This window comes from Triticum dicoccoides, chromosome 5B (genome assembly GCF_002162155.2).
Source record: "Triticum dicoccoides isolate Atlit2015 ecotype Zavitan chromosome 5B, WEW_v2.0, whole genome shotgun sequence".
NCBI lineage: Eukaryota > Viridiplantae > Streptophyta > Magnoliopsida > Poales > Poaceae > Triticum > Triticum dicoccoides.
The window spans coordinates 693771504-693784831 of record NC_041389.1 but is presented as its reverse complement, the minus strand read 5'-3'; the positions used below and the strand labels follow the sequence as shown (position 1 = coordinate 693784831).

General features: G+C 44.1%; 1 protein-coding gene across 1 annotated transcript; it reads right to left on the bottom strand.

Moving 5' to 3' along the window:
• Positions 1-1152: 1152 nt before the first annotated feature.
• Positions 1153-2518, bottom strand: LOC119312698 (transcription factor PCF2-like). Its single transcript, XM_037588451.1, has one exon. The coding sequence runs from the start codon at positions 2443-2445 to the stop codon at positions 1399-1401; it is 1047 nt and encodes a 348-aa protein (XP_037444348.1). The 5' UTR covers positions 2446-2518; the 3' UTR covers positions 1153-1398.
• Positions 2519-13328: the final 10810 nt, after the last annotated feature.

Here is a 13328-nt window from a genome sequence, read left to right as displayed (position 1 = left end):
TCTGTACCAGGATATTGAACTGCCCTCTTCAAAATGGTAACTTTTAATCACCTAGACCAACTGTATGCAGCATTACCCTGAGACCAGGTCCTCCTTCCCAGTAGACACAGTAAGCCTTCTTCAAGTGTCTAATATTTATAGTGGATTTTGAAGATGTGACAATCATCAAAATGGATAGCCAGTGCTTTAGCAAATCCCGCAACGTCTTTTTAACATATCCTACAATTAAACTCTGCATTTTTTGCCATGTGTCTTCTAAAATGCCATGAATTTTCTTGCATATTTCACTTTGCAAGTACAAGTTACAACAAGCAGTAGATAATGGTGTTTAGTTTCACCGTTTATTTGCAGTACAAGGATCAGGATGTGCTCGGTCAGCTCAGAAAAACACGATTAATATGATGAGACCATTAACAAATAATAAAGTGCAAACTAATCATCTGCAAATGAGAAAATGAATTCAAAGACAAGCAAGTGAGCTCTTTTATGTGCAGGTCCAGCAACAGGACTCTAGAAGAAAACTCATCCCCACTGTCTTGGGTTACAGAGTCTAGAGAAACCTTGAACTATAAGCAAAGTTATAGAATATAATAATAAAGACAGGACTGTAGCAACAAGATGAGACGAAAAAAAAGCTGGAAAGATTTTGTCATGGCACTGTAAATTCCTGATTGTGCAGTAAATTCCTGACTATTTGCTCTGCAACTGCAAGTGTACCCAAAAAAAAACTAGTAGCAGAAAACTGACTTTGTTCTAACATGAAAGCATGAAGAATTAAAGAGTTCTGGTGTGGCTGTGAAAATAGTGGAAAAGCCACTATTTACAGAAGCAGAAATGATAGGAGGTTGCTTCGAACTTGTTCATGAAATTCCAGCAATCCAAGCAGGAACTACCGATGTGAAAATCAAAAGAAGTTAGTCAAATAAATAAATAAGAATATATAACACTGCATGCGAGCATGCCTTTTCTTTGCTGTAAAAAAAATGTAATGCAGTATTATGAAGATCAATTTCCTTCAGATATATTATCCTGAAAAGGAAGAGTTAACAGAATGTAGCACCATTTTCAAGCTGATACTCCTCTTGCCTGTAGTTCAGTATAGTGCTTCATTCTAGTTAGCACCATTTTACAACCCTGATGGAAATCATCGGCAAAGCTCAAGTTTTTCCCCATGTTTCGTGTTCTTATTGATTCAAGGTCAAGAATAATTAGGGACAACCAACAATAGTCATGGTACCAAAAAAAACACTCATTAGGGGCAACAGTGGTATCATTACTGACTAATACATAATCGGAGAATAAATATTTCACTAGAATAGAACCTAAGGTTTCTTCTTTGGATTGACTTTTGGCTGAGGTGCGTGCAGTGGAGTGCTTTCGTGGCTTTGCTCTGCTTCGTTAGTCTTCTGGGCTGGAGTCGGAGACGGGCTCGTCGTCGTCATCGGCGTCGTCCTCCTCCGGGTGGTGGTCACGGCGCTGCTGCTCGTGCGACTCGCCGGTGAGATGGTGGCTGAACTGCTGGTGGTCCGAGTTGGTGTTCTGGACCACGGTAGAGGCAGACTGCTGCTGTTGATGGTAGTCGGCGGCAACGTTGGGGAACACAGCTCCAGGCGGCATGGTCTGCGCGCCGGCGAGGTTGATGAGCTGTGGCGCGGACTGGAAAGCCCAGTACTGGGTGGGCTGGTTGGGGGCGCCGGCCGGCTGCGGGACCATCCACACGGCGGTGGCCTGGGGGATCATGTGGTTGCCTCCGGCGGCCCCGGCGGCGGACGGGACGGCGAAGACGGGGACGAGGCCCTGCTGGCCGCCGATGGGAGCGAGGCCGCTGGCGACGGAAATGGCCGCGCCCCCGGCGCCGCCCTGCAGGAGGGGGTCGGCGAGGACGGAGTAGTAGGCGGCGGCGGGCGGCACGGTGGCGAGCGGCCCCGCGGCGCGCGTGGGCTGCAGCTTGCGGCGGCGCTTGGCGGAGGCCTCGTCGTCGACGACGGCGGAGGAGGCGGAGGAGGAGGACTGGGTGGGGATCCGGAGCACGCCGTCGACGGTGGTGGCGATGGCGGGCACGGTGCCGGTGCCCGTGGCGGCGACGATGGCCGGCTCGGACTGCTGCAGCAGCCAGCGCACGGTCTCGCCGTCCGACTTGTGCCCTAGCTCGCGGGTGAGCTGGAAGATCCTGGCGGCGCAGGCGGCCGGCATGCGGATCCGGCGGCCGCGGCCCTCGACCTTGGTGTGCCGGTCCCGGTTCCTGGGCGGCGGCTTGCGCACCACCATCCCGCCCCCGGCCCCGGCGCCCCCGAAGAGCTCCACCGGCTCCGGCTTGGGCACCACCATGTACCCCCCGCGCACCGGCACCGGCACCATCGCCATCGCCCCCGGCTCAGCCACACCGCCGGCGTGCCCCTGCGCCTCCCCCTCGCCCGGCGGCATGTCCTGGCCCTCCGACTCCATCCGGCAAATTCCCCGCCGCGCCGCGGCTGGTGGTGTTTTCGCGTGTCGCGGGAGATGGTGGGGGTGGGGTGGGGGTGGGGGTGGGTGGGGTGTTGTTACTTGGTGGTGGTCCTACCGCTGCCCGTGTGGTGTCACTCGGCGTGGGGCCGCCGCCCATCCCGGGTCCCGGCGCTGGTGGTGGGGACCGGGTCCACCCGCCCCCTCCTCGCCGCGCTGTAGCGGGCCCGTGCCCCGCGCATTTGATCCTGATCCTGGCGGATCCGGGGGCCCGGGAGCTGCTGCCCGTTGGGCCAGCCAGTCGGATCGGCCCCGGGCCCACCGCGCCCATTAAGTCCAAAGAAACCGCTGGCCCCACCGCCCACCGATGCGTGTGCGTGCGTGCGTACGAGTCAAATCCGAGCGAATAAAACGGGGTAATTAACGCGTGATTACGAGGTGGGCCCAGTTGGATTAGGGTTTAATGGGGGCTGATGGCCTTAAGATCCGCGTCCGTGCACGTGACTGACCGCTCCCGCGCCTTTCGAAACCGAAATGCAGCGCTCGCTGGAATGAAAAGGCACCTTTCGGGCGGGTGGGGTGGGGCAGACGGCGCGTGTGGCCCCCGCTGGCGGTGGGCGGGGGTGGGACTGGCAGCTGGCCTGGCGTTTGCCCCCAGCTGGACCGTGGCACGCCGATGGCGGGGACCACCTGCCCGTTACGGTGGAGATCTGGGCCCGCGTCTCCAGAGATACCACCGTGGAGCGGGGAGCGCCCGCGTGCGTGCGTCCACGCGCCTTTTCCTTCCGCTCGGCACTGGGCGATGGGGGAGTTTTTCTTTATTTTCTCAAAATTATACGGGGCGAACATCAGTCAGTTGTTTGGCTTTTTTTTTTAAGGAAAAGCAAAGCTTTATAACTTAACGCAAGCTCAAGATATAGCAAGAAGGATTTCTGGCGCCGTTGCCGGAAGCGGGAGGTCTTCGCTCAAGTCAAGACATACCAAGTACCCATCACAAACTCATCTCCCTCGCATTACATTATTTGCCATTTGCCTCTCGTTTTCCTCTCCCCCACTTCACCCTTGCCGTTTTCTTCGTCCCTCTTCCATTTGATCTTTTGTTTGCTTGTGTCTCCATGTGCCTTCTATGTGCTTGCATCTTTGCTTGCTAAAAATCTATCGGTATGGATCCACTTAAAGTGTTCTACTTGGATCATCTTCGATCCTTATGCGCTCGTGCTGAAACCCCAACTAGCCTAGTTGATGGGAAATCTTTAGATGAGCATGCTCATTTTGTGCGTCATCATTTGTCTGAAAAAGAGAGACTCTTATGGGATCAAATAAACAGGTTGTTGTGCTAGCTAGGAATCTTTGTGAAATTTATTATTTTACTTGTTGTTCTAAGAACCCTAAAAAACACCTTTCCTACCTATGTGAGTTTAATGAAAATGAAATCTTATCTTCTTATGCAAAGGGTGTTTATAGTTACTATGATATCGAACAAATTGAAGAATTTGTTGCTTTTAAGGGTGCTTATGAAGTTGCTTCTTTAATTGAAAAGTATGATATTACTCTCTACAAATCTGAAAATTTTGACATACTTAAATATTGCTATGAAAATTATGCTCATAATGCCTATGTCAAAGAATTTATTGAAAGAATGACCGTTGTTTTAGAAGAAAAATAATGATATGCATGAATCTATAGATAATTATGATTCCGATGATTTGATTGAAATATCCCTTGATCAACATGATGCTTGCTATTCTTCTGGCCATGATGCCAATATTTATGAAGATGAATTTGCTATAGTTCCTTATGTTAAACATGAGATCGTTGCTATTGCCCCATACTTGATAGTTCCTTCGATGAAAAGCATGATTGCAATGATGTTATTATAAATTCTCTTGATGTTAATTGTGCTAATAATATGCAAAACCTCAAGCTTGGGGATGCTAGTTTTGCTATGTCTACTACTTGGTGCAATGATCATGATTGGGGTGATTCTTTTTATGATCTTGAAAATTTATTTAAGCCCCATGATGAATATGAGATTGATAATAGTGTTTGCAATATTATTGGAAGTGGGTTTGGAAGAGTGTCAACTTTAGATCCCGCATATTTTGAGAATGTTCAATCTTATGAATTTTTTGATAAAAGTGGGTTTGGAGAGGTCATGACTTTAGTTAATGTTAATCCCACTATTTTGGAAGAGTGTCAACTTCGCATGCATGTGGATCGTGTTGAAAATATTTTATGTGATAGCTATTTTGTTGAACTTGCTTATGATCCTACATGTAATTATTATGAGAGAGGACAATATGGTTGTAGAAATTTTCATGTTACTAAATTACCTCTCTTCATGTTGAGATTGCTATCATCTCTTTGTTCTTCCTTGCATATGCTAGTTCTTGCTTGCCTTGATAATTTGTTTGCTTACAAGATTCCTATGCATAGGAAGTATGTTAGACTTAAGTGTGTTTGTCACATGTTTTACGATGCTCTCTTTGTGTTTCAATTCTTGTCTTTCATGTGAGCATCATTAAAATCTCAATGCCTAGCTAAAAAGGCTTTATACAAAAGCGCTTGTTGGGAGGCAACCCAATTTTATTTTTCGTTCCTTGCTTTTTGCTTCTGTTTAGTAATAAATATTTTATCTAGTTTCTGTTTAGATGTGTTTTCATGTTTTAATTAGTGTTTGTGCCAAGTAGAACCTATAAGATAACCTATGGTGATAGTTAATTTGATTCTGCTGAAAAACAGAAACTTTGCGTGCACGAAAATAATTTTAGTAATTCACAGAAACGTGATTTTCGTTGATTCTTTTTGTTGTAGATCAATAGACAAATTGCCCAGGACTTCTTATTTTGGTAGCAGTTTTAGAGTCCCAGAAGTATTCAAGAGTTACAGATTGCTACAGACTGTTCTGTTTTTGACAGATTCTGTTTTTCGTGTGTTGTTTGCTTATTTTGATGCATCTATGGCTAGTATGTAAGGGTATGAACCATAGAAAAGTTGGAATACAGTAGGTTTAACACCAATATAAATAAAGAATGAGTTCATTACAGTACCTTATGTGGTGGTTTTGCTTTCTTACACTAACGGAGCTTATGGGATTTCCTATTGAGTTTTGTGTTGTGAAGTTTTCAAGTTTTGGGTAAAGATTTGATGGATTATGGAATAAGGAGTGGCAAGAGCCTAAGCTCGGGGATGCCCAAGGCACCCCAAGATATTCAAGAATATCCAAAAGCCTAAGCTTGGGGATGCCCCCGGAAGGCATCCCCTCTTTCGTCTTCGTTTATCGGTAACTTTACTTGGAGCTATATTTTTATTTTCCACATGGAGATGTGTTTTGCTTGGAGCGCAGTGTATGATATTATTATTTGCTTTTTAGTTTACCACAATCATCCTTGCTGTACACACCTTTTGGGAGAAGCCCACTTGATTAGAATTTATTAGAACACTCTTTGTGATTCACTTATATCTTTTGAGCTAGATAGTTTTTGCTCTAGTACTTCACTTATATCTTTTAGAGCACGGCGGTGGCTTAATTTTGAAGAAATTGTTGATCTCTCATGCTTCACTTATATTATTTTTAGAGTCTTTTAGAACAGCATGGTATTTTCTATGGTTATAAAGTTGGTCCTAGAATGATGAGCATCTAAGTTGGGTATAATAAAAACTATCATAAAAAGAGCATTAAACACTAGGATCAATTTGATGCTTGATAGTCGTTTTGAGATATGAAGGTGATAATATTAGAGTCATGCTAGTTGGATAATTATGAAATTGAGAAATACTTGTGTTGAAGTTGGCAAGTCCCGTAGCATGCACGTATGGTAAAAGTTGTTGGGTTTCGTAGTAATTTCAAAATTTTCCTACGCGCACACAGGATCATGTGATGCATAGCAACGAGAGGAGAGTGTTGTCTACGTACCCAACGCAGACCGACTGCGGAAGCGATGACACGACGTAGAGGAAGTAGTCGTACGTCTTCACGATCCAACCGATCAAGCACCGAAACTACGGCACCTCCGAGTTCGAGCACACGTTCAGCTCGATGACGATCCCCGGACTCCGATCCAGCAAAGTGTCGGGGAAGAGTTTCGTCAGCACGACGGCGTGGTGACGATCTTGATGAACTACAGCAGCAGGGCTTCGCCTAAACTCCGCTACAGTATTATCGAGGAATATGGTGGCAGGGGGCACCGCACACGGCTAAGGAATCGATCACATGGATCAACTTGTGTCAACTTGTGTGTTTAGAGGTGCCCCTGCCTCCGTATATAAAGGAGGAGAGGAGGGGAGGCTGGCCGGCCAAGGGGGGGAGGCGCAGGAGAGTCCTACTCCCTCTGGGAGTAGGATTCCCCCTCCAATCCTAGTCCAACTAGGATTCCTCGGAGGGGAAAAGAGGAGGAGGGGGCCGGCCACCTCTCCTAGTCCTAATAGGACTAGGGGAAGGGGGGGGCGCAGCCCAACTAGGGTAGCCCCTTCTCTTTTCCACTAAGGCCCACTATGGCCCAAATAGCTCCCGGGGGGTTCCGGTAACCCTCCCGGTATTCCGGTAAAATCCCGATTTCACCCGGAACACTTCCGATATCCAAATATAGGCTTCCAATATATCAATCTTTACGTCTCGACCATTTAGAGACTCCTCGTCATGTCCGTGATCACATCCGGGACTCCGAACAACCTTCGGTACATCAAAATGTATAAACTCATAATATAACTGTCATCGTAACCTTAAGCGTGCGGACCCTACGGGTTCGAGAACAATGTAGACATGACCGAGACACGTCTCCGGTCAATAACCAATAGCGGGACCTGGATGCCCATATTGGCTCCTACATATTCTACGAAGATCTTTATCGGTCAGACCGCATAACGACATACGTTGTTCCCTTTGTCATCGGTATGTTACTTGCCCGAGATTCGATCGTCGGTATCCAATACCTAGTTCAATCTCGTTACTGGCAAGTCTCTTTACTCGTTCCGTAATACATCATCTCACAACTAACATATTAGTTGTAATGCTTGCAAGGCTTATGTGATGTGTATTACCGAGAGGGCCCAGAGATACATCTCCGACAATCGGAGTGACAAATCCTAATCTCGAAATACGCCAACCCAACATCTACCTTTGGAGACACCTGTAATGCTCCTTTATAATCACCCAGTTACGTTGTGACGTTTGGTAGCACCCAAAGTGTTCCTCCGGCAAACGGGAGTTGCATAATCTCATAGTCATAGGAACATGTATAAGTCATGAAGAAAGCAATAGCAACATACTAAACGATCAGGTGCTAAGCTAATGGAATGGGTCATGTCAATCAGATCATTCAACTAATGATGTGACCTCGTTAATCAAATAACAACTCATTGTTCATGGTCAGGAAACATAACCATCTTTGATTAACGAGCTAGTCAAGTAGAGGCATACTAGTGACACTCTGTTTGTCTATGTATTCACACATGTATTATGTTTCCGGTTAATAAAATTCTAGCATGAATAATAAACATTTATCATGATATAAGGAAATAAATAATAACTTTATTATTGCCTCTAGGGCATATTTCCTTCAGTCTCCCACTTGCACTAGAGTCAATAATCTAGTTCACATCGCCATGTGATTTAACAGCAATAGTTCACATCACCATGTGATTAACACCCAAAGTTCACATCGCTATGTGACCAACACCCAAAGGGTTTACTAGATTCAGTAATCTAGTTCACATCGCTATGTGATTAACACCCAAGGAGTACTAAGGTGTGATCATGTTTTGCTTGTGAGAGAATCTTAGTCAACGGGTCTGCCACATTCAGATCCTCATGTATTTTGCAAATTTCTATGTCAACAATGCTCTGCATGGAGCTACTCTAGCTAATTGCTCCCACTTTCAATATGTATCTAGATCGAGACTTAGAGTCATCTAGATTAGTGTCAAACTTGCATCGGTGTAACCCTTTACGACGAACCTTTTTCCATAATCGAGAAACATATCCTTATTCCACTAAGGACAATTTTGACCTCTCTCCAGTGATCTACTCCTAGATCACTATTGTACTCCCTTGCCAAACTCAGTGGTATGGCATACAATAGATCTGGTATACAGCATGGCATACTTTATAGAACCTATGACTGACGCATAGGGAATGACTTTCATTCTCTTTCTATTTTCTGCCGTGGTCGGGCTTTGAGTCTTACTCAACTTCACACCTTGCAACACAGGCAAGAACTCCTTCTTTGACTGTTCCATTTTGAACTATTTCAAAAATTTATCAAGGTATGTATTCATTGAAAAATCTTATCAAGCGTCTTCATCTATCTATATAGATCTTGATGCTCAATGTGTAAGCAGCTTCACCAAGGTCTTTCTTTGAAAAACTTTTATTCAAGTATCCTTTCATGCTTTGCAGAATAATTCTACATTATTTCCGATCAACAATATGTCATTCACATATACTTATCAGAAATGTTGTAGTGTTCCCACTCACTTTCTTGTAAATACAGGCTTCACCGTAAGTCTGTACAAAAACTATATGTTTTGATCAACTTATCAAAGCGTATATTCCAACTCCGAGATTCTTGCACCAGTCCATAAATGGATCGCTGGAGCTTGCACACTTTGTTAGCTCCCTTTGGATCGACAAAACCTTCCGGTTGCATCATATACAACTCTTCTTCCAGAAATCCATTCAGGAATGCAGTTTTGACATCCATCTGCCAAATTTCATAATCATAAAATGCGGCAATTGCTAACATGATTCGGACAGACTTTTAAGCATCGATACGAGTAAGAAAATCTCATCATATTCAACACCTTGAACTTTGTCAAAAACCTTTTTCGACAAGTCTAGCTTTGTAGATAGTAACACTACTATCAACGTCCGTCTTCCTCTTGAAGATCCATTTATTCTTAATGACTCACCGATCATCGGGCAAGTCAATCAAAGTCTACACTTTGTTCTCATACATGGATCATATCTCAGATTTCATGGCCTCAAGCCATTTCGTGGAATCTGGGCTCATCATTGCTTCCTCATAGTTCGTAGGTTCATCATGGTCTAGTAACATGACTTCCAGAACATGATTACCGTACCACTCTGGTGCGGATCTTACTCTGGAAGACCTACGAGGTTTGGTAGTAACTTGATCTGAAGTTTGATGATCATCATCATTAACTTCCTCACTTATTGGTGTTGGAATCACTGGAACTGATTTCTGTGATGAACTACTTTCCAATAAGGGAGAATGTATAATTACCTCATCAAGTTCTACTCTCCTCCCACTCACTTCTTTCGAGAGAAACTCCTTCTCTGGAAAGGATCCATTTTAGCAACGAATGTCTTGCCTTCGGATCTGTGATAGAAGGTGTACCCAACAATTTCCTTTGGGTATTCTATGAAGACGCACTTCTCCGATTTGGGTTCGAGCTTATCAGGATGAAACTTTTTCACATAAGCATCGCAGCCCCAAACTTTAAGAAACAACAGCTTAGGTTTACTGCTAAACCATAGTTCATACAGTGTCGTCTCAACGGATTTAGATGGTGCCCTATTTTAAAACGTGAATGCAGCTGTCTCTAATGCATAACCCCAAAATGATAGTGGTAAAGAGATATCATAGATCGCACCATATCAAATAAAGTGCGGTTACGACGTTCGGACACACCATAACGATGTGGTGTTCCAGGTGGCGTGAGCTGTGAAACTATTCCACATTGTTTTAATTGAAGACCAAACTCGTAACTCAAATATTTGTCTCCGCGATCAGATCGCAGAAACTTTATTTTCTTGTTACGATGATTTTTCCACTTCACTCTGAAATTCTTTGAACCTTTCAACTATTTCAGACTTATGTTTCATCAAGTAGATATACCCATATCTGCTCAAATCATCTTGTGAAGGTCAGAAAACAACGATGCTTGCCACGAGCATCAGCACTCATTGGATCGCATACATCGGTATGTATTATTTCCAATAAGTCAGTAGCTCGTTCCATTGTTCCGGAGAACGGAGTTTTAGTCATCTTGCCCAAAAGGCACAGTTCGCAAGCATCAAGTGATTCATAATCAAGTGATTCCAAAATTCCATCAGTATGGAGTTTCTTCATGCGTTTTACACCAATATGACCTAAACGGCAGTGCTACAAACAAGTTGCACTTATCATTATTAACTTTGCATCTTTTGGTTTCAATATTATGATTATGTGTATCACTATGATCGAGATCCAACAAACTATTTTCATTGGGTGTGTAACCATATAAGGTTCTATTCATGTAAACAGAACAACAATTTATTCTCTTACTTAAATGAATAATCGTATTACAATAAACATGATCAAATCATATTCATGCTCAACGCAAACACCAAATAACACTTATTTAGGTTCAACACTAATCCCGAAAGTATAGGGAGTGTGTGACGATGATCATATCAATCTTGGAACCACTTCCAACACACATCGTCACTTCACCCTTAACTAGTCTCTGTTTATTCTGCAACTCCCGTTTCGAGTTACTAATCTTAGCAACTGAACTAGTATCAAATACTGAGGGTTTGCGATAAACACTAGTAAAGTACACATCAATAACATGTATATCAAATATACTTATGTTCACTTTGCCATCCTTCTTATCCGCCAATCACTTGGGGTAGATCCGCTTCCAGTGACCAGTCCCTTTGCAGTAGAAACACTTAGTCTCAGGCTTAGGATCTGACTTGGGCTTCTTCACTTGAGCAGCAACTTGCTTGCTGTTCTTCTTGAAGTTCCCCTTCTTCCTTCTGCCCCCTTTTTTTTGAAACTAGTGGTCTTGTCTACCATCAACACTTGATGTTTTTCTCGATTTCTACCTTCGTCAATTTCCGCATTATGAAGAGCTTGGGAATCGTTTCCGTTATCCCTTGCATGTCATAGTTCATCACGAAGTTCTACTAACTTGGTGATGGTGACTAGAGAATTCTGTCAATCACTATCTTATCTGGAAGATTAACTCCCACTTGATTCAAGCGATTGTAGTACTCAGACAATCTGAGCACATGCTCACTAGTTGAGAGATTCTCCTCCATCTTTTAGCTATAGAATTTGTTGGAGACTTCATATCTCTCAACTCGGGTATTTGCTTGAAATATTAGCTTCAACTCCTGGAACATCTCATATGGTCCATGACATTCAAAACATCTTTGAAGTCCCGATTCTAAGCCGTTAAGCATGGTGCACTTAAACTATCAAGTAGTCATCATATTGAGCTAGCCAAACGTTCATAACGTCTGCATTTGCTCCTGCAATAGGTCCGTCACCTAGCGGTGCATTAAGGACATAATTCTTCTGTGCAGCAATGAGGATTTAACCTCAGATCATGGATCAAATCCGCAACATTGGTACTAACATTTTTCAACACAATTTTCTCTAGGAACATATCAAAATAAACACAGGGAAGCAACAACGCGAGCTATTGATCTACAACATGATTTGCAAAATACTACCAGGACTAAGTTCATGATAAATTTAAGTTCAATTTAATCATATTACTTAAGAACTCCCACTTAGATAGACATCCCTCTAATCCTCTAAGTGATCACGTGATCCAAATCAACTAAACCATGTCCGATCATCACATGAGATGGAGTAGTTTCATCGGTGAACATCATTATGTTGATCATATCTACTATATGATTCACGCTCGACCTTTCGGTCTCCGTGTTCCGAGGCCATATCTGCATATGCTAGGCTCGTCAAGTTTAACCTGAGTATTTTGCGTGTGCAAAACTGGCTTGTACCCGTTGTAGATGGACGTAGAGCTTATCACACCCGATCATCACGTGGTGTCTGGGCACGACGAACTTTGGCAACGGTGCATACTCAGGGAGAACACTTCTTGATAATTTAGTGAGAGATCATCTTATAATGCTACCGTCAATCAAAGCAAGATAAGATGCATAAAAGGATAAACATCACATGCAATCAATATAAGTGATATGATATGGCCATCATCATCTTGTGCTTGTGATCTCCATCTCCGAAGCACCGTCATGATCACCATCGTCACCGGCGCGACACCTTGATCTCCATCGTAGCATCGTTGTCGTCTCGCCAATCTTATGCTTTCACGACTATCACTACCGTTTAGTAATAAAGTTAAGCATTACATCGCGATTGCATTGCATACAATAAAGCGACAACCATATGGCTCCTGCCAGTTGCCGATAACTTGGTTACAAAACATGATCATCTCATACAATAAAAATCAGCATCATGCCTTGACCATATCACATCACAACATGCCCTGCAAAAACAAGTTAGACGTCCTCTACTTTGTTGTTGCATGTTTTACGTGGCTGCTACGGGCTTAAGTAAGAACCAATCTCACCTACGCATCAAAACCACAACGATAGTTTGTCAAATAGACTCCGTTTTAACCTTCGCAAGGACCGGGCGTAGCCATACTTGGTTCAACTAAAGTTGGAGAGACAGTCGCCCGCAAGCCATCTCTGTGCAAAGCACGTCGAGGGAACCGGTCTCGCGTAAGCGTACGCGTAAGGTTGGTCTGGGTCGTCTCGTCCAACAATACCGCCGAACCAAAATATGACATGCTGGTAGGCAGTATGACTTGTATCGTCCACAACTCACTTGTGTTCTACTCGTGCAAATAACATCAACATCAATAACCTAGGCTCGGATGCCACTGTTGGGTTTCGTAGTAATTTCAAAATTTTCCTACGCGCACACAGGATCATGTGATGCATAGCAACGAGAGGAGAGTGTTGTCTACGTACCCAACGCAGACCGACTGCGGAAGCGATGACACGACGTAGAGGAAGTAGTCGTACGTCTTCACGATCCAACCGATCAAGCACCGAAACTACGGCACCTCCGAGTTCGAGCACACGTTCAGCTCGATGACGA